The 22,346-nt window shown below is 40.1% G+C and overlaps 1 protein-coding gene across 2 annotated transcripts in view; it reads right to left on the reverse strand.

Annotated features, from left to right (window-relative positions):
- slc12a2 (solute carrier family 12 member 2) overlaps positions 1 to 12,861 on the reverse strand; it is a 49,982-nt gene extending 37,121 nt beyond the window's left edge. For both annotated transcript variants that reach the window (XM_020081908.2, XM_020081907.2), the window contains exon 1: positions 11,840 to 12,861. In XM_020081908.2, the coding sequence (XP_019937467.1) occupies positions 11,840 to 12,409 (570 nt within the window). In that variant the 5' untranslated portion in view covers positions 12,410 to 12,861. The remainder of the gene's footprint in view (positions 1 to 11,839) is intronic.
- Between the last annotated feature and the right edge of the window lie 9,485 nt (positions 12,862 to 22,346).

The raw sequence follows: 22,346 nt of genomic DNA on the forward strand, positions 1-22,346 counted from the left end.
TTTGACACAAATTATTGAAACAGTTGGGCTCTGCTAATATCATTATGCAACACTGACACCAACGCTGCCCTTGTGTGGCACTAGGGAGCATCTGTTTGGGTGATTTATGGAACGGGTCAGATAGATGCTTGTTCCTGCCCTTCTCTTCTTATCATCTCAGAAGGAGACACTGTACCTCATATTTTCAGAATGAAGAACAAATGTTGCGATATACTTTTTTATTGTCTTCTACTGATTATTTAAATAATTATTTAATCTATAGCCTTTGAGGCCTGTCTGCTTAGACCAATTTATTTCTATAACAACTTTGCTGAATTAAAGTGAAAGCATTGGCTTTACAGCACAGCATCATATTCATGATCAGTAGACATTGTGAAAGCCACATTAACCTGTCAGCTAAAATTAAGACTTGGACAGATGTGAATCATGAGTAAATTTGCCACACAAAAAGAGAGGGTGAAGCTCGAACAGTAAAGATGAAACTGAGACGCCCAAACACTTTAGCTCTTTTTGTGAAACCCTCTGAATTGGGTAATTTTACACAACACATTTCCTTCTCTTTAGAGCCAGTGAGAAAATGGCAAAGCAGCAGGAAAAAAAAGCATCAGACTGAAACTAAAAAAAACCTGAACAAGGTTGAAGCAACATCTGAAGTTCTGATGTGAAAATGTGCTTTTAATTTACAGTATTTTGTGTATGTTGGGGGCCAAGAGTCCATGTTCAAACCATCCTACCACAGCAGTTGCACAGCAAATGTTTCTAAATCACTACACAACACTACATTATTTCTTGGCAACCACGTTAAAACCACAGAAACGAAAAACAAAAACAAAATTTGATGTCAGTGAAGGCCTGAAGAAAAGCTACATTACGTATGTTTTAAACTAAGACAATTTGTCACTGAGTTTCCGAATACACAGCCCAGTGAACAATGTAGGCGATACAGGATGAGTTAGTGGAGATTATCTACATGGCTGACGCAACACAAAGGCTGGCTTTGCACCACAATGACAAAGCATCGAGAGTTTAGCACGGCAGTGCAAACTGTACCATAACTTGCCACGAAATGCACTGGATGCAATTAAGACTCAAAAAAGTTATCAGTGGCAAAACAGCCTGAAAGTCAAGAAAGGTTTTAGGAAGAATTTTAAGAGTTAATTATCCTTGGCATCCCCACGGCAGCTAGGAAGGGCAAAGCTTCATATCCAGGAAAAAACTGGCAAGTTCCACAGACTACATATTAAAGAATAATTCATAACCCACAAATTATCAGGACTGACGCAACACAGTTAATCATAAAATAAATACAGCTCCTGTTTGTGTCAGTGAACTATGAGCTACACACCACATCACGGAAAAACAGACCTCACTACAGGCACTTACTTTCTAAAGAGAGGATTGTGTTGGGTTACGTAATGATAGAGCACTTCTGCATTAAAAGCCACACGATGAAGGTAACTTACTTATTGGCTACATTTAAAGAAATATGTTGAAAATCATTTTGTGTCTGACACAGGATGACATGATTATTATTTTATCATATATGATTATTATTGTTGATTTGTCATTTCAGTATATATATATATATATATTTCAGACTTTTAACTTTAACTGAAAAAATGATTACGAAAATATTTATTGATTTAATAATTGCTGAAGTAACTTATTAAGCACATGCCAAACATTCTCTGGGGGCATCTTCTCCAGTTTCAGGATCTGTACATTTTGTTTTTGGGTGAAATGGGAGTTGCAGCATCTTTAGAGCTTTCTTAACTTCTAATGGCAGTGGTGAACATCATTTGAGCCCAGCTGATTCCAATTTCATGCTGACAGACCCCTACCGTCCCTGCATGATTCTATCAGTAACTGCAAGGGATGATCAGATGTCCACTACCTCAGACATCTCACCATTGTTTGGAAAAACCTCCCACCATTCAGTTCATTATTCTTTTACTGTGCTGAAACCCTCTCAGAGTTGGATTCCCTACTGCCCACTGAGGCTTGTTGATGGAAGTGAATGGCCTGGCCTCAAACTGCCGAGATTCTTGTTTTGGAATTGTGTCAAATTACTTTTTGACTCTGGCGCTAGTGTGAAAGAGGTGACGAGTGAGGCACCTGCAAACAATGAAGAGCTTTGTTGCTGAGCAAGGTAACGGCATCTGTTAATGGACTCTGAATGAGGGCAGTTATACGCTGATCACTTTTAAGGTGCTTTTAGTCAAGCACTGAACTATACAGTTCCTTCTGCAAACTTTTTCCATCAAGCCTCTGAGTAAAGTCTGTAGAAATTCAGGAGAATCCGATGTGAGAACACAGCAGGGGATCCCTGCTAGATTCACAGCCAGTGAGAGGGGCTGTTGTTCTAATACGCAGCAGACACAAAAATTAAAAAAATTAGCCCAGTGAAAAAGCAGTGTCATACATGTAGAAGACACTGATAAGACACCAGCTGTGTGTTGAATCACGTAATCTCTGCAGCAGAGGCAATACGTCACTTCCTGCCTCTGTCTGCTGCACCCGGCAGCTCCACCTCTCGTCTGAATAATGCAGGGGATTTGTTGCTGTTGTGAACGTGTCTGTGAGAACCTCCTGCTGCTTTGTGCATTTGTGAAAGGCAGACTGCCTTTAAACGCTGTATCCAATTCTCCGGATTTTTCTTGCAGGTCATGTCTGCAAACGGCTTTAGTTTGAGTTGGAAGGGACTTTGTGTTAGGCACTGGAAGCAGACATAGGCCCAAAACAAAGCAGAAGTTGTACATTATACCACATTTCAGCTACTGAATTGGAGACTAACTTGGTAATAACTGCAAGGGTGATATAGCATAGTGAATGCTCCTAACATACTTAATTCTACACAGTGACACCCTCCTCTCACACCTCTGGTAAACTAAAATAAGCCTGATTGAAGGCAGTGAGTTTTAAGGAAAGGTCTGACCCATAGACCCATATAAAGACCAGAACAGACACACAGTGGTCTTCTTTCTGCAGTTCCGTGCAAACCAACAACCTTCTGGTTAAAGGAAGGACCCACTCTTCCCCCTGGGCCACAGCCTCCCTAGATCCACAAGTTGAGCAAGAAGTGAGTCTTCTGTTGTAGTACACAGTTTGCACAACTCCAAAGGTTTCCACAGTTCTACTCTATCTGTAAGCTGAATCTTGTCTTTGAAACAGGCAGCAATACTTATCAACTACACAACTCTTACCTACATGAATAGGACACTCTAACACTCCAGTGCCATTTTTGTCCTATGACAAAGAAGATTAAACTAAACTTTCCATCCTGCATGCTTTATACACATTTTTACAAAAGTGGGCCACCAAGAAGATTTTTATTTGTAAATCGAATGCAACCGTACTGTCGGCATGTGGCATACATCCTGCCATGTGGTTCTCATGTTTGCACACAAACACATGGAGCAGCTTGTAAATATGTACATAAAAGGATGTCTACCAATTTTCCATGATGCCCACCACGATCTGACAGGATGTTTTAGCGCAGGCTGTTTCAATGAGCCGAAGAGGCTACAGTCACATCAAGCTGACCTCCAAGCATCTTTGTTCAAACAGTTCCCTTCTCAACAACATAAACGTCAGCTACGTAGAAATGTGGTGTGTTAACTGATCTACACAAACAACGCTTCTCATTGTCAGAGTGTCCCCAGCTCAAGGTGAATAATTAAGAAATGGGAGCCTTGACTTTCTTCTGAGCAGGTTATTGAAAGGAACAAGAGACTGCTCTCATTTCCTGTTGTGAGATAAGGCTAGATGAAATGAGATTAGCTGCTAAAATGCAAACCCTGCTTTGGTTATTTAGATTTGGATATTTGTTATCATTTTTAAAATGTTGATACATCCAGTATGATACCCGAATTGTGGACGACATACACAAAGAATAGAACATCAAACTGTGAGAAATAAATATTTTTTTAAAAAAGGTTTTCATTGAACCAAGGTTCTCATATGTGAATAGTATATTTTTCTAGAAATTATTGTTATAAAGTTGTGGGTCATCTGCAATTGGCAAATTAATTTAATCAAAGCTGCTCAGAATAAGAGTAGACCCTTTGAAGAAGCTACTTTTCGCCAGACTCTTGCTGGGCAACACAATTTCTAGCCACATTTGCAATGTCCAAGGTTCACTGTTTGCTCTAGTATATTGTACAGATTGAAGTCTGTTCTGCTGACATTGACATGTTTTTCTTTTGCATATCTATTTGTTTAGTTATAGAGTATCCATTTATAGCAGTGAATTTGTTGGGCCACTCTACAGAGGGGGAGGTATTTGTGAGAAGGATGTCAACATTCACCTCTCATACCATGACTGAGCCCCTAAGTGAAAATGGTGCATGTGCATTGTGAAGTGCTGAGCTTAGCAGTACTGGAGTGGAGACTCGATCTGTAGGGCAGTACAGAGTAAAAGAAAGGATTGGAGGCAACAGGAAATGTGATTATGAAGGTCATTACTGGATGACTCTGAGTAGCACAAGATAATCCCAATGAATCTCTAATACTTCTTTCCCATTTCCAAATTGTCCTTGTCAATGTCAGTGCAATCCTTCAATTTCTGTGAAGGAAATGTAAAAATGTATGCATGCCCCAGATTTTTTGAACATTGAGATTTGGGGTTGGATGTCAGGGCCAGATGAGAGACAATATTGTATAGGCCACACATACAAACTAAGATGTTCTATTACAATATAATATTTTTTATGTTCCGGCTGAGGTGGGAAAAGTTCTTTTTTTTTTTTTACAGTTGAGAGTACTGCACCAGGCTCTACAACAAGTATGGTGGGCTGCCAGGACTAGGTAGTTAATGTGAAGCACTATCATGTTCATTATGTATCAGCCAGTATTCACATTCATGCTGTGATGTGATATCTGACCAGTAGCAGGAATGTTAGAAAGTTTTTAGTTTACCTCCAGTTCACATGAAGTCCATTGGACTTTCATCAGAAGGACAATAAAACAATAGAAACACAAGATGTTAGCATTTAGAAATTCTCGTATGAAAGGTAACACAAAGCTTATACAAGTAAAGTTTATTATCTGTATTATTGATTAGGAATGGAATGATACATTTTTATCAAATAACAACAAATATAAAACTTCAGGGCAAATACCAACTCATGCTGTGTGTGCCTGTGTGTACAATCAGATATTCAAAACTGATACAATGATTCCTGTACTAGGAAAATCTCATTCCTTCAGATACTATAATTGGAATTCAGTCAGGTCAGATGTTAAAACTTGTATCTGCATAAGTCTGTTGTAAAAACAAGAGCTGTGACCCCCCCACCCCCATTCTCACGCACGCACGCACACACACACACAAAAAACAGAAGTCTGTTTCTTTTTAAAAGTTTATGATAAAATTACTGTCACATATAACCACACTTCTACAAAGTTTGTCTCAATTGTTAGTTGCAAGTCTTCTTCAATACATGCATTTTGTGAATCATGGTCTAATATTGAGTAAAATTCCAGTGAGATCATCCTAACGTCACCTTATTTACACAAAAAGTAAAGCATTTGATACAACTATGCGATATGTCCCAGCCTTTTCAGACACAGTGGAGCATCTACATTGGAGCAACACTGAGGGTCACATCAATATTTAAGCACAATGTGTTCATGCTTGGCTGCTCTGGACTGAATAAATCTGCCCTGTCACCTTTCCTTGCCTGACTTGTCAATATGGAACTACTGCCCGTTGGTGTGGCTGCTGCTGCCTTTTCAGGGACCCAATATACCAGGACCATGAGACATTCCTGCATTTACCTGCTTGTGATGTTCCATCCCACCCAATACACCTAATTTCCTCCTTATGAGTTTACCACCAATGCCAAAAGGAGGATAAGTGGAGAGGCTAAAGTGCCTCTTAAACAACTTGCGTACTACATTTAATGACTCATTGATTAACGAGGAAAACAATCCATGGGCTACTGTCGATTGGTGTGGTGGAATTTCCATTCCCTATTTTGATCAGGGCATGCTGTAGAAAGAGTGGAAAGCTATTAAATGCTAGACTTGATAAAGTGGCAACAACAGGGTCAGTATGACCTTCAAACAACCACAAACCCCCAAGAAATTAAGCCAAACAGTGCAACCTCTAAAAATACCACATGAGCTAATTAAATAATAATTAAAAATATCTTATCAGTTGATAGATGTTTGCCAGCAGTAGTAATTCAATGGAAATGAAACTGACCCCTAACACTGTACTGGAGACTTGCCATTATGAACCAATGTATTCGGACCATGGAAAACAACAGGAGCCCTCTTTCAGCTACACAACCTTGAGAACATGAGATCTGCTTTTCATCACCAACTACTTCATGACTGGATATGGGATCAGCTGCTTTAGTTATTAAAGAACACTGGAGGGATATTGTTCTTCACCATTTTTAATTTACAATGCAACTGACAAGGGCATGGTTCATGGACAAAGGCATCCATCTAATGTTGAGGCACACACCAGGCAGCCTCGTGCAAATTCAGAAACAAGTCCATACCCGTATCTTTGAGAGCTGACCAATTTAATATGGTAACTTGACCCAAGACAACCAGCTATACAAACACTGACCAAAAACAACCATGCCAGTAAATCTAGTCGGGTCAGCGGGGATTGACTACATATACCCAAATGGATGGCTGGATGCTGCTATTGCTTTACTCTCAAATGGCCACTGAACCCAGTCAGGCAACACACAAACAGCACACTGTGAACAGTCAACCAGCCCACCACCAGAAGAAATGAGCAGAAACAGAACTGCTTAAAAAAACAAGCTGGTAAATTGACACTTTGAATCATTTACACTGGTTTAATCCAACTGAAGCATATCAAACAGATTCCCCCATCATGTTCGGAGAGAAACAAGATGTTCATATCTCCGTTTACACACAAAAACAATGAAAACATTTCAGTGGCCTGATGACTACCCAGCCAACGTTCAGGGAAAACTCAGTTTAACTGAGTTATCGATACTTATACTTTTAACATCACTAAACTGCAATGACAAAACCAACAGTTGTGCAACGTGTGAGTTTTAAATTGTTACTGACACAGAAACCATTGTATAGACCAGTGTGTGTATGTAGCGGCTCATTTTCTTTTCAACAGTATTTTGCTTTACAAACAGCTCCATGCTCATTAACTCTGGTCCCTAATGAATTCACAGCTAATTACTGCTGATACAGTCTGGATTAATTCACTGAATGAAACCCAGAAAACATTTTCAGTTATTGAAAACTGAATAAACCTTCTTTGTGAAAGCTCTGGGCAGGAACAACTTACACACTGGTGCTGTGTTTTACTCTCAGTATAGCAGCAACATGCATAATCCATTGGGTGTTGCATCACATCCTGTGTACTGAACAGCTAAATGGTCATGTAATTTTCCAGTAAGTACAGGTTTTTGAGGTTAATGATCATGTTGATATTTGAGATTTGAGAGTAACTGGATTATATTCGTCGAGACATTTTTAGCATGGATCCACTGAATTTGGTTATTTATAAATTGTGATAATACAGACTGATTAATGACGGTGGGCAATATAGATACAACCTTATGGAGCTCTGTGACATTTGAATTTCCCTAGGGGAATTAATTAAGTATTTCTGATTCTAATTCTGATTAAATCTACTTCATTTGCAGGAAAATATATTGAGAAACCCCAGTGATACATATGAGACAGAATCTTTCTTTTTTTTTTTTTTTATCCAGCGCATTGGATCCCATATGAATATAAGTACTTTGATTGGGTACTTGTATGTCACATTAACCAAAAAATATGTTTTTAATAGATCATATTTTGTCACAAAATAACTGCTTATTCTTATTGGATGTATAGAAACCAGTGTAATTGGTAGAAACAATGGTATTGCTGTTGGTTACAAATTGGTGCACATTTTAATCTTAGAACAATTACATTATTATTCACACGAAAGATGACTCTGAGGCTGATCTTAGCTTCACTGCCAAAATAATATTCTTGGATGTGTGAAAGATAATTTAAGTGGAAATATAGCCCTCTTTGCTGCTGTTTGTCCTGTTCATTTCATTCTCAGAGTCATATCTCACCGTGGAATGTTAACATTGCACTCCACGCTTCCCTTGAACAGCCTGATATTTCAGCTCTAACTTGATAAACTAAAAACGAGGTCAGTGAGATGAACAGCAATTCCTTGACTACTACTTAAGCAGTTTTTGAGTCACTAATCACAGTCACGATGTCTTGGCTCCTGGACAGTTGGTTAGACACAATTTTCTACAAAATCACTTCAAAGTCCTAACAAATTCTCAACTCAGGATAGAAAAGAGCATGTAAAGTCCTAACAATTTCTCAACTCAGGATAGAAAAGAGCATGTACAACAGGTTGATAAAAAGCAACTGTCTTCTGTTCAGTCCAAATACCAGTTTGACACATCTATCACCTTGGCAAGAAGCAATTAATAGTCTGTTATACAATTTTTCAGGGAGATTTTCATGTCTTTTGGAATCCTAGGAAGTGGAGGTGCTTTATGAATCAACAAAGAAAGGCACATAAACTGTCAACCATCAGAACTCTGTAACTTCTATTACTACTATACAGTCACCATGATATGACCATAGAAGTATTTACCTTGTATCTGCAACACTTTTATTTCTTTTTTCTCTTTGAACAAATTTACACAACAAAATCATAAAATGAAAATAAAACCAAGCCCAACTACAATATTTTACCACTAAATGAGAGTTTCAGTGCTTAATACAGCAAAGTACTCCATCTCCAAACTCGTGTACTCTTCAATCTGTCTCCGCACCATCAGGGGCCAGAGCACAGTCCAGGCTGATGTGCTTAGCATGGGCTCGTGCAAGCAGGCAAACGTGATGCACCCCTCTGTTTTCCAGTGTATACCATGTGTCACTGGGTGCTTCATTAAGTTTGTTGTGTTCCTCCCCTTACATGGAATTGGTTTCAAAAATGTTGTGCTGAGTTTGAGGTAGCTACTAGCTAAATGTAGGCTAACCATATGTGCTGCCAGAGCCATGTAGAGTGTGTTGCCAGCAGAGTTAAGTACAGTATAATGTTACAAGGGACAGTAGGTTAAAACCTGTAGCCTGTGGATGGCCTGGCTGTACTGCACACTAGTAAACCAGGGCTCTATGTTTACTCTATTTTATTAAGGAGCACGTGTGTTCCTAGATGAAATAAAATAGGAACACAAAAGAAATTTAGGAACAGGGTGCAAAAAAAGGTAACAATTTCTGACATACTTATTTACAATTAATTACATACATATTTATAGTATGTATGCGCACATGCATTTGCCCCCATTCTAGGAAAATGAAGCCAGCTTCTTTATTTAAAGCTCAAGTCCATGACTGTCAGTGTTGGAATGTCGACCATATAGACACAACCATCATGTGACCATGTGCACAGGGTGTAGTGATCTTGGACTGGGCCAAACTGGGAAACATTAGAGGGACTACACCATTGACAAACCATTGATTTAATACTATGTATTTCTCACCTCTGAGACAGTCGTACTTCTATTAAAATCAACATAGTGTGGCAATCAAACAGTGGTTGAACTCCCAACATTAGAATTCATCTGTTTGAAAAACTTCTTAAAGTTCATCTGCCAACTCAAACATCAGGATACGTACCATGTGCACCATATCAGGTGCGCATGGTACACAAATGGTTGTAGTCATGCATTTTTTGCAGCTATACTAGCTTCATTTGTGTTGCAATGACCATGTTGTGCCTATGCTACCACACTGCATGCACTCAATGCTCAGTAGTCTATCCTACAACGCTGCATGAAAGAGGGAATGTATGGACTCTGGGGGCCTCTTATTGATTTTTTCTTTGCAAAGTAAGTGACAGACTCGATAGTGCAAACATTGTTAAAAAATACAATTACAATATTGTCACTGACATTACATCAAACACCTTTATTGTAGTGCACAGGTGCTAGCAGTGTCTGGTGAGTTATGATAGAAGCCATTTTCTACAAATATAAGTATATTGAGTTATAAATATTGATATAGCTGTGCTATATTAGCTAATAAGCAACAAGAAATAATTAACAGACATGGCAAAAATATTGTCAAGTTTTTAACGTTACACTGTAAAATATCTATATGTGTTTTTTAACTATTTAATAACCAAATTAGATGCTTGTCAAAAATACTTCAAATACAAAAACTCAAAATCAGTTAAACCATTGTAATTAAATGGATTTTAAATACAGTAGCAGCAACCTTAAACATCAGTAGGGCTACCATATCAGTTCTGAAAGTTTTAAGTGCATTTCTAATGTAGAAACGTTATTGGGGAAAGTTATTTTCAAAGGCTGACAAAAGATTATAAACAGCATTTCATGAATGTCTTCTATTCATAGTCTAGATGTTAACAGTGCCGGAATTAGAATAGCTCCCTGTTCCAAAATGAGTAACCAGTGCTAATTCATCAGGGCTATGGTGCATTAGCCATGCTGCTGCTGCCACTTTGAAATTTATCAAAATCTAACCTTGACAATTAAAGGCAACTCAGGGTCAGATAAATACTCCACTTCACAGTATTGGAGTAGAAATGACTGAGATATAATGGTTACTTCAGCAAAATCCTCTTCAACAGCAATAATAGCTCACATGCAGTTAAACAAACACACAACAAAAACAATTTCATCAAAAGTAACGTGGAAAGGGGAGATTTCAGTTTAGTTAGCTGTTGTTGAGTTCAGGGAACACTTGCATGATGGGGCATGATGAAAGCTCAAACTGGGTTAAAGCCACTAACCAACTGACAGGAGAGGAACAATGCATCTATTTTTGTGATATAATGATTTTACACGCATGCCCGGAAGTGTCCAAAATGATTATTTCTTCTTGGGTGACTGAGTCTTACACCATTTGGCCAAAAATGTGCAGACATAAAGGCCCACATACTCATGGTTTTAAGTTGGGAATGGAAATAGATGCCAGCACATAAAATGTTCTTCAGTGATTGTGTCAACAGTTGCCATTTGTTACTTTCCGGTACCAACACGACAATGTCATACTACATAAACCAATCTCCATACGCTCAACCTCACACAACACTGCTGGGTTGAGCTTAACACCGACTGTGAGCTTGGCCTGTTAAACAAAGTGCAGATGAATGGTTATGGTTGTATCACCAGGTTATGCTCCTTGTGGAAAACATGAGGAGAGTGGAGGCTGTTGTAAAAGCACAATAATGACGTGTGTGAATCACATGCTCAATAAGATATGGAAGACACACACACACAAAATGTCAAAGAGGTCATTGAGTTTTCAGGGCACATCACAAAATTTGCCATTCGCAACTAAATTGGCTTTAAACCTTTGTGTGCCTCAAAGAGAATCACCTGACCTGCTCCAACAAGCTCAAACCGTGATAGATTTTAATAGGCTTATAGCTCAAGAACAAAATAAACCATAAACACTGTGAGCTGCGCACCTGTAACCAAGCTAACGACATTTTGATAGATATCCATCTCTTTTCACAGATTCTATCTAAAGTGGTGCAGTCATAACCAGAGAAAGGAAACGAGCATGTTTCCATTCACACAAACGCACAGACTACCAACATCTTTGCACAGCACATGGACTGGGCTCAACTGAGAGGGTCTGTAGTATTTAATCAGAATCGAAATACTTTATTAATCCGCGGAGGGAAATTCAAATCCGAATGGTGGTGTGCATTACTTGATAATAACAAGACTTCGCGTTCTGAGCTTATTTCGGCCCGAACATTGGCAGTGGAAAACCGACCCGGCGTCTTGACTGTGTCAGTCCGTGTTCTCGCGGACCATGTGTGGAGTCTTACCTTGTCCAGCTCGTCGTGCAGCTCCGACAGGGTGGGTCTGATGAGTTTCTCCCCCAGAGGTGCTGCTGTCTGCCGGTAGAAATCGATGTTGGGCACGGCGTCGATGGTGTTGTGGCCAAAAGTCCTCAGGTAATAGGTGTGGGTGTGGGTGTCGTAGTGATAATGATGCTGGCCCCCCGTGGATGAATGCAAACTCGTCTCGCTCATGACTGTGTCCCCGTTCTGAAATCCCTCAGCCGGCGCCGCATCCGGGGAGGCCGCGCATCCAGCTGCGCTCGGATCCGCGAAATTCACCACCCGAAACCGTCCTTTGGATTCTTCTCCACCGGCCCCAGGATCCGCACCCTGACTCTCCTGAGGGGCCTTGTCGCTGGATGGGACTCCGGATGAGGCGTCGGAGTTGGGTGACTTGTCCTCGGTGGCACCCGCTGCCTCAGCGACAATGTCCACCTGGAATCGGCTCTGACTGGGCGTCGGACCGGGCGGCTTCTGATCCGCATCAGCGGCTAGAAAATCATTTTCTGGAGCGGCGGTCTCCGCCGGCGCGGAAGGCGCGGATGTCGCAGACATGGCACAAAAAACGCCACTGAGCGTAAGAACCTCACAGAAAAAGCAGAGAAATGTCCCGTAAAACTTCCTGGAGGAAGTGAGGAAGCCCGGGAGTCGCCCTGTGACAAATGCACAACTGGCTTCTCACTTACAGTGAACACCACGCTCTGCCTGGGCTGAACAGACGTGAGGCAGACGAACGGAGGGAAGGGTAGCTCGTTAGCTAACTCTCAACATGAGGCTACAGGCTGGAGACTTTCACACACTCTTCTCCTTCCTCTTCTGTCGTAAAGCCTAAATTCCTCCTGTTACCGTTGCTCGCTTGGACTAAATCTCGTCCACCTCGGGTCTTTCTCTTGTTAAGGGCAGGATGCTGTTGTCGATCTTGCCGCAGCTCCGCCTAGACTCCCAGAGCTGCCCTCGCTGGTATTATACACACTGCAGTCGGCATCACAGGAGGGTGGGCTTCCCCTGTCAGGGACCACGCGAGATGTCATCGTTCAGGACGGAAACATCGCGAGAAAACATCACAATACCCAAATAGTGGGCGTGGCGTTTTTAGCTCCGGCAGGAGGAACAGAGTGAGTGGAGGAGAGGAGGGGAGGGGGGTTGAAACTGCACCAACAGGCCCGAGAGTGCAACACCGAGGAGGTCCACAGCCTTCAGAGTTGGATTCCTTCACCACACCTGTGCCTGAGGCCCCAGCACACATGTCTACCTCTCCTGATATGACAAATAAAACCTCTGAAACCTTTGAAACCTCCTGATTCTGTCAGATAACACTCAAACATGCCACTGCACTGCATTGTGGTCCAGCGCTAACCTGTGTCAAAACACCACACAGCTGTTGTTATTCTGTGAGTCTGTTTCATGCCTGTTAAATGGCATCACACATGTAAACAATGGCACGACAACAAACTCACAAAACAGCAGCTAAAACAAATTCATCTTTAAATTAATACAATCTTTACAATGGCCTAGAGGCCTACAGCACAGAAAAAGGAATAACTGATTAAACAAGGGAATTTATAAAGCACAGTGCAGTACAGTTAAGATCACACAGAATAGAAACAGTATGTTCAGTAAAATGATTGAATCATTTCAAAACTAGAATAACTCAGTACAGTGCATACCTCCGCCAAGACATTTAAGATTTTTTTTTGGATCTGCACCAAATCACACACACACTCAGAAATATCATCCCCTAAACACGCCCGATTTTTGTCATCAAGATTCATGAGTTACCCTCGACCTATCTCACAATGTTAAAGAGGGTGAAAGAGAAAAATCCTGGATTCACCCCTTGATCGGACCCACACCCAAAATAAATGTGGTCTTAATTGGTCATGCCCCACCCCTCAGTTGAGTGGTTTTGGGTATTCCTGCTCACAAACAAACAGACAAAAAGATGGCAGTGGTAATTATGAAATTGGAACTTACTTGCTGAAGGGCACAGATGGAATCAGTACACAAATCCTTTAGTCTACTCCAGTAAAACTTTTGAATGATGTCATGGTGTCACAGTTTTAAAGTGACACTCTCATTGCTCTCAATGCATTGTTTCCAGCCTCAGCAGGCAGCTGTTTTTAGAGAAACAGCTGTAAAAAGACACTGTCCACTACCTGCTCAGCAACAAACAGCAGACAGATGCAGTTAGAAACTAGCTGATGAACACAGTGGTGCATTTAACTGCTTAAGAGTAACTGACAGTGATTAGTTGGGAATTCACTACGGATCATATTTGGTGAGTACAGAGCTGTTCTGGCCCTTTGTTCACATATGTTCAACAAAACAACAGTTTCCAGATCAATAACAATATAACTCACGCTGACACAGTGAATGCATGTCAAGGGTTTGTACCGTCCAACTTATTTAATGATGTTAAAAGTTACGATAAGTTCAGTAGAGCTGTCTATGTGCTGGGATTTTTACCGAACGATGACCAGTTAGCCATCAGGCCACGTTTGTTAATTTTGTGTATAAATAAAAATATGTACATCTAGCTCCTCTGTAAACGGATTAATATCTGTTTAAAGTGTTTAAATAGCACACAATAACATATAATGCGTGTGTAAAATTATTTTCAATCTATATGAACTTTAGGTTGTGTCCAAAGTCCTGTAGGATGTATAGATAGCTGAAACATTGTATTATTAAACTATGTATGAAACCATATTCTGACTTAATTGAGATTTCTTCTTGACATCATAAATTATGAATAAGGTTCTCATCAATATAATGATGCTCCCTAACTGTCTAAACAGGCAAATTTGGCAAAGTTGACCATGTGAAATATCATACACAATATATGGAATTCTTTGCCACGAGAGGTCGTACTAGCATCAACATGTGGAACAAAGCAAATGCCTCCTCAACTACACCTCCCCCTCCCTACGTGTTGGTCGCTGGGAAGCTCTGTCAAAATGGCCCCTTAACACGTAACCAGATGCATGACTACAGAGCTCCCTCTGGAGTCGATAAGGATTGTAACTTTTTTCAGAATTCCCCAACACCTGGATACACATTTTTAAAACGTGTCCATGAGTTAAAACATTTTTTGCTCGGACATGGAGTGGTATTTCAGACAATTGTGTTGCAACTTTGTGTCAATATTTGGTGTTTATTCCTTTCCCCTTTCAACTTGACAATGCCGTCATACACATTCACCTCTTTAAAAAAACTGTTTTTCCAGCTTGCTGTCTGATATTTTACCCTGCTCAGTTTTCCTTCAACTCTGAACCAGTATCCTTGTCCCTGCTGGTGACTCTGGACCACGTTGTTATCTCAAATGAAATCACTGTTTAGCTGGTTTAGTGGTAAATTTAATTAGACCAGGAAAAACCTTTTGATGTCATGGTCTTGGGAAAACATGATACTTTAACAATGGGTGTTGATGTAAAATACGTTTTTATTTATTGCATGCAATGCTGCTGGACACACCTGGTTTTTGATCTCACTGCATATATCAGTTAGAAAAGGCAGAGGGTTTATTCTAGACCCAGAATGTGTATATGAAGCTATGTTTTTTTGTCAAAATAATAGGTGGACCAACGATGTATTTCATCTGTAATCTTTACATGACAATGCTTGTTAATTTTAAACAGTGTGGACTATAGAATTAACGCAGCTCATCATGCCCTAATTGTGACCCACAACTGCTGTGTCAGCATATTAGTTATGCTTTCATATGCTTTCTTGGTCTCATGTCGCCATTGACCAAGGGCAAAAGAAGTATGTAATGTCATGTATCTGACACATGCAGAGCCTCAGTAATAACAGTTAATGAAATGCAAAGTAAACCACAGTCTTATGTAGGGCACCATATAGATCATTGAAAAGCACACACATTAAAACTGAAATTAGATAGTGGTAATGTACGCCTTTCTGATTAAAGTCAGCAACATCCATCATCAACATGCTCATCCAAAAAATGTCAATCAATTTTTTTCAACACTGATCTTCATGATTCATGATTGCCATTTTATCTAATGCTGACATGTCAAACTCAAGGCCCTTGGGCCACTTCCAGCCCGTGGTACAATTATATCCAGCCCGCAATACAAAATCATATGTCTATTTTAACTGGCCCACCAGTGAATAGGACAAACATTAACACGGTGCGCAATGCCCGGCTAGACGTACGTGGAGCAGGTGCCCCTCCTCACACCGAGTATTTGGTGCTCCAGAGATCCCAGTGCCTGTGTGCTGCTGTCTGTGCCTCGTCAAGTTCCCCACACTCTTTTCTCTGTCAGTTTTTGTCACTGAAAGGACCGTTGTCACTTGTCTGAGTATATATGCCATTCAGAGAATCGAATAAATCGCTGATGCTGCGTTATGTGGCGCTGTAGCCCTTTCAACGACTGGTTGTAGAGCCACTTCCGGTTGACCTTACGTCACGGCACAGTTTACCAGACCTGACGCGTCTGCAAAAATCGGTGAGTTTTCACCCACGGGAACACCCCTAAAACGTCGCAAACAATAGTAACACTAAAATTCCTTGAAGAACAATACAGCCTTCGCTGCTTCACAGCGCTCGGGCCATAATTATACACAAGTATGACATTTGAACAAACTACCAGCTCATGGTGCCCATGTCATTCCCCATTAGGTCTATAGTTTCTCAGCCAGTTTGGCTGCCTGCCTACACTGCATGCTGATAATAACACTGTGACAGGCTTTGCTATATCTTTTCACAGCAGTGTGGAAGGTCAGACCCCCCAAGTAGTTTCTCCTGCTCATTAGCCAGTAGAGCTAATCCAGTTAATGCTGCTTTGTTCAGCAGGAGATCATCACTGTGACTTACATGAAACTCTCTCACTCTGCCTCTAAACTGAAGCAGTGCATGTGTCCTTCCAAAAATATCTTATTTCAACATGTTTATCTATTCATTAATCAGTGAAATAAAAGTTGTCATAATCTATTTTATTTGAATAGCACTATGTGTTTCCAATATACAGTCTTACAAACTTTGTTTTCCTGTTGATTTAGAAAGGAAAACATGCATCAGATGAGGATCAGCAGAGGAGCTTGCGTTCAATGAACTGAGCTGTTTTGGAGAAGCAACCATTTCCAGAGTCGGGTTGCTGTTGTTACTGTATGTGTGAAGGCAAATGTCTGAGTAAGAGCTCTTGAGTTTCTGTGGACTTTCTCTAAAATAAGCAAGTTCACAAGTGCACACGGGGTTTTTAAGCATGCCTGTCAAACTTAATGCAATTTTGTCTCAGGTGGTGCTAAAAGTGGTGTTTATGTTTTAAATACTAGAATCATTCAAGGCAGTGATCAATTTAAATTGTATACATTACCCTATATACTGTATATATATATATATATACATATTATGGCATGCCGTTCAGGAAATTAAACCTTTGAATATATGGAATGAAACCTTGAATATATGGAATGAAGTCTGAATATATGGAATGAAACCTTGAATATATTGAATGAAGTCTGAATATATTGAATGAAACCTTGAATATATGGAATGAAGTCTGAATATATTGAATGAAACCTTGAATATATGGAATGAAGTCTGAATATATGGAATGAAGTCTGAATATATTGAATGAAACCTTGAATATATGGAATGAAACCTTGAATATATGGAATGAAGTCTGAATATATTGAATGAAACCTTGAATATATGGAATGAAGTCTGAATATATTGAATGAACCTTGAATATATGGAATGAAACTTTGAATATATTGAATGAAATCTTGAATATATGGATTGAAACTTGACTGACGTCCGACTTCACCGCAGTGTCTGGCACTGGCGAAGCTGCTGCGGCTACAGGGACACACAGACAAATGCATAATGAGATAATGCCGACACGTTGAATATATGGAATGAAACTTTGAATATATACATTTGTCTGTGTGTCCGCAGACCGCTGTGTGAGTAACGTGCCCAAAGCTGTGTCGCGGATCATCAAATACGTTCAATACTAAACGAAATATTCAGCCTGCATATGTCTATGAATGTGGGTGATTCTAATTGTATCTAAACAAATTATGAAGAGCTTCTCTTTCAGTTCACGAAATCCCTGTAGCCGCAGCAGCTTCGCCAGTGCCGGAGAGGTGCCGCGTCAGAGCGCAGTGCCATTACGCGCGGCCATTCACTGTGTGTCACCTTCATTAAATCACCTGGAAACTATATCAAGCTAACCATACAGTGTCTTGCGCCCTTCCTTGTGTACGGGTGGAGATTGTACACGGGGTGTTGTGGGGCTCTCCTGTGAGGTTGAAGACATGCTGAGGTTGGCCTGATAAACAGCTGCCTGTTGTAGTAGGTCTGCCACGATTAGAAACGGAGCGAACTTCCTTGTCAGAAGAACAGTATTGGGCAGGGGCTATCGGGGGGATTTTGGGCCGTACACGCATTCGCCAGTGTGTTAATGACGTCCTCATAGTTTAATATTGCTGCAACGAGATTGTGAGCGGACTAACTCATTGTCATTCACTTTTAGCTATAGCATCCACATTACACAAGATGGCCGCAGACACTGCGGTGAAGTCTGACGTCAGTCAAGTTTCAATCGATATATATTCAATGTTTCATTCAATATATTCAGACTTCATTCAATATATTCAAGGTTTCATTCAATATATTCAGACTTCATTCCATATATTCAAGGTTTCATTCAATATATTCAGACTTCATTCCATATATTATGCCTTCATTCCATATATTCAAGGTTTCATTCAATATATTCAGACTTCCTTCCATATATTCAAGGTTTCATTCAATATATTCAGACTTCATTCAATATATTCAAGGTTTCATTCAATATATTCAGACTTCATTCAATATATTCAAGGTTTCATTCAATATATTCAGACTTCATTCCATATATTCAAGGTTTCATTCCATATATTCAAAGGTTTAATTTCCTGAACGGCCTGCCATAATATATATATATATATATTATGTATATTATATATACATACATACAGTATATAGGGTGGTGTTGGTGATATCACAGACTCTTTAATGGTACTTTATGAAGTGTTCTCTGTAAACATATATTCAGTTTTCACCAAAACACCTTGGAGCTGTTGTCATTTACATAATTTACATTAAAGTCACACCCACCTCTTCTATCACTGCGATGCCACAGCCTTGCATTAATTTGCATGACCTGTGACGTGAGAGGGGAAGAAAATCCCAACTCAATAAACAGCCACACCTGATATGCATGGTCTTGTACTGCACTCTGGAATGGTGGCTAACCCAATGTCTGAAAGTTCATCCAGATTAATTCAGTTATTGTAACAGTTCTACATAGACCCCACTGACCAGATAGGAGCATATCTACAGTACATTCTAGCTGTATTTTCCTCAGGATCAGAGATGTAGTAGTAGTAGAGCTCGAAATCGTACTGGTAAAAAATGACAGGTTTCTGGTTTACAGTGATTAACAAAGTTTGGTGCCTATGAGTCTGCCACATTGTTGTTGTTTCCTTTGCTGTTTATAGTCTTCATTTATTTATCATCCAAACACACACACACACACACACACACACACACACACACACACACACACACACACACACACACACACACACACACACAGACACAAACACACACACGCACACACACACACACACACACACAAACACACTTACACACATGTTTTTACGTCTATGAAAACACTCATCGACATAATACATTCCCTAAACTGAATTCTAACCCTGACCCTAAAACCAAGTCTTAAACCAGAAACAGCCAATTCAAAGTGGGTCACAATTGCCAAAATGTCCTCACTTTCCCAAAATGTCATCACTTAGTAGGTGCTACACTCAAAGTCCTTGCAATGATATTACATTACATTTCATTTAGCTGACACCAAAGCGACTTACAGTAAGTCGATTCAACCATGAGGGTACAGACCCAGAAATGCAAGAATCAAGTAAGTACAATAGCTTTAAAAAAGCCAAACTACAAGTGCTACATGTAAGTGCCATATAAGTGCAACTAAACTTCATTCATTTTTTTATAAAAACACACACAGTTGACAATGGTTATTAGACATCATCTTCTCAACCAAGGTGTAGTCTGAAGAGCTGTGGCTTTAGTCTACGGTGGAAGATGTGTAGACTTTCTGCTGTCCTGGTGTCAATGAGGGGCTGGTTCCACCATTTAGGAGCCGGGACAGCAAACAGTCGTGATTTTATTGAGTGGTTAGCAAGCAGTGAGGGAGCAGCAAGCCGATGCAGAGTGGAGTGGACGGACTGGGGTGTAAGGTTTAACCATGTCCTGGATGTAGAGTGGACCCGATCCATTCACAACACGATTCGCAAGTGTCTTGAAATGGATGCAGGCAGCCACTGGAAGAGTGAAGGGAGCGGAGGAGCGGAATAGCATGAGTAGTATCAAGCTGCTTTCAGACCTGCATTGAGAATGCAAAATGTCCAAGTCAGAGTGTCTGGACCTTCTGCTGACTTTCTGTGTTCAGTTCATATATGAAAATGGGTTCAAACATTTAGGTCATGGTATTTTCAGGAGTTATACATGAATACTTGCTTGTGTTTGTTGGAGAAGTCTCACTTCTCTTCCAAGAGACTTTCTGGGTTGGAGGATTTGGGTATTTAACCTCTGTGGGTCTTTACCTGTCATGAGAGTTGTTATGTTAAACATGCAGGTCATTGACCCCCCACCCTGCCAACTAGTGCGTTGTTGTAGTCTCCTGAGTTGAGAATGTCTGTTGATACCTGTCATAGACCCACCCTTCCATTGTGTGAGTCATTAGGGTCTTTAAATAAATGAGTATGAATGTACCTGCTGGTTGATGAATACTACCAATGTCCTTAACTATTTACTACTATTGATATGATTGTCATTGATAAAAAACATTTTTCTCAGTTTACTTTTTATACAACGCAGGTCTAGACTATGCTATGATATTTACATTTGCATTGACATAACAATAACCCAACAATTGCCACCATTAACAAACAGTAGCGACAGGAGAAAGCAGCCACCTGCTGCCCACCTTGAGCCAAGTGTCATTGTCAGCTTGTATTCAAATTATATCATTGTCACTGTGTAATGTAACGCGTTCAAAAGATAGTGTCCTCACAATTAATATCTGTTTCTGTGAACAGGGGATTTTTTCTTTGTTGTGGTAATGACATTTTTGTCCAAAAGCTGGACACAGATCATGCCACTGCAGTTCATGCATCTGGAAATCATTGTGCAAAGATTTTGTCATATATTCATTATGAATTTGTGCCAAGGCTTTGTTCAAGGTGAGTGTAAGGTCAAGCTCTGTGCTCAGGGCGTGTCTGACAATACTGTCGCTGATTCCGAAAACCGGCTAATTCTAATTAGTTAATCTTTTGCAAACAAGTGTGATTTCCAGTCTTTCTTTAAGCTCCAATTAGGCATTGAAAGGGATTAGTACAATGCTTTCATAAGTGACAGCAATGAGAAGACAAAAGTACAAATATGAGCCCAAGGCAGACATTTTAGCAAAAAGTTATACTGATGATATAAGAGTGATGGAAAGAAAGAATCTGCCCCCCTACTCATCCTGCTCTCTAAATGCTCTGTCCTCTCTCAGTTCTCTGTAAGATGAGAAGTGTGCCACAGGTTTTGACCCCATGGGTTATTTTGGTTACTTAGACCATGTCTACATTAACACGTTGAACCCAGGCATACATACCAGTGAGAAGGAATTGGCTCTGATCCTCATGACCTCCACTGTCATTCCACAGAAACATGTTCAATTACCACGTACCCTAGGAATGTCTTTAGCAAGGGTGGGGGACCTCGTCGTGTTTAGAGCTTTATATAAACAGTCTATGGTACAGATTGATGTTCAAAAAATTTTGTGGTCATCCTACCTGGTTTATTTGCAATGATGTTACACTCAATGTTTTTCTTACAATGAAAATGAATTTGCTTTCTTACTGTTCGTTTGGCTTGTATGGAAGTGAATGATTTACTGAACTGGTGTTATCTTATTCATGCATTTCATGTTGAATCCTGAGGTCTGTTAAGCTCTTGACACAATCTTTAGACACATTTTTTTAAAATAAAAGCTCTGTAATTCCGCTCAATATAAAGCATATCAGCAACAAAATAAATTATGCACTTTTACTTCGGAGCCAAATCTGACCCACACATTAAACAATTCATTAGGACAGCCATCTTCCAAATGTCAATATTAGGAAAATTACAAACATCCAGTCTCAAAAAGATGCTGAGAAACTAGTCCATGCATTGGTACCTCTAGACTGGATAAGTGTAATTCTTTATTGTAAGGCTATCCCAGTAAGTCTGTGTAAAGCCCTCAGTTGTTGCAAAATGTTGCAGCACGAGTGCTGACAGGAACTAGAAGAATAGATCATGTTACTCCTGTCTTCTCTTCATTGGCTCCCTGTGAAATCCTGAATCAAAGTCAGAATTCTGCCTCTCCTCCTCCAGCTGAGGGGGTAGAGCGGTCGTCTTCTAATC

This window comes from Paralichthys olivaceus, chromosome 18, assembly GCF_024713975.1.
Source record: "Paralichthys olivaceus isolate ysfri-2021 chromosome 18, ASM2471397v2, whole genome shotgun sequence".
Lineage (NCBI taxonomy): Eukaryota > Metazoa > Chordata > Actinopteri > Pleuronectiformes > Paralichthyidae > Paralichthys > Paralichthys olivaceus.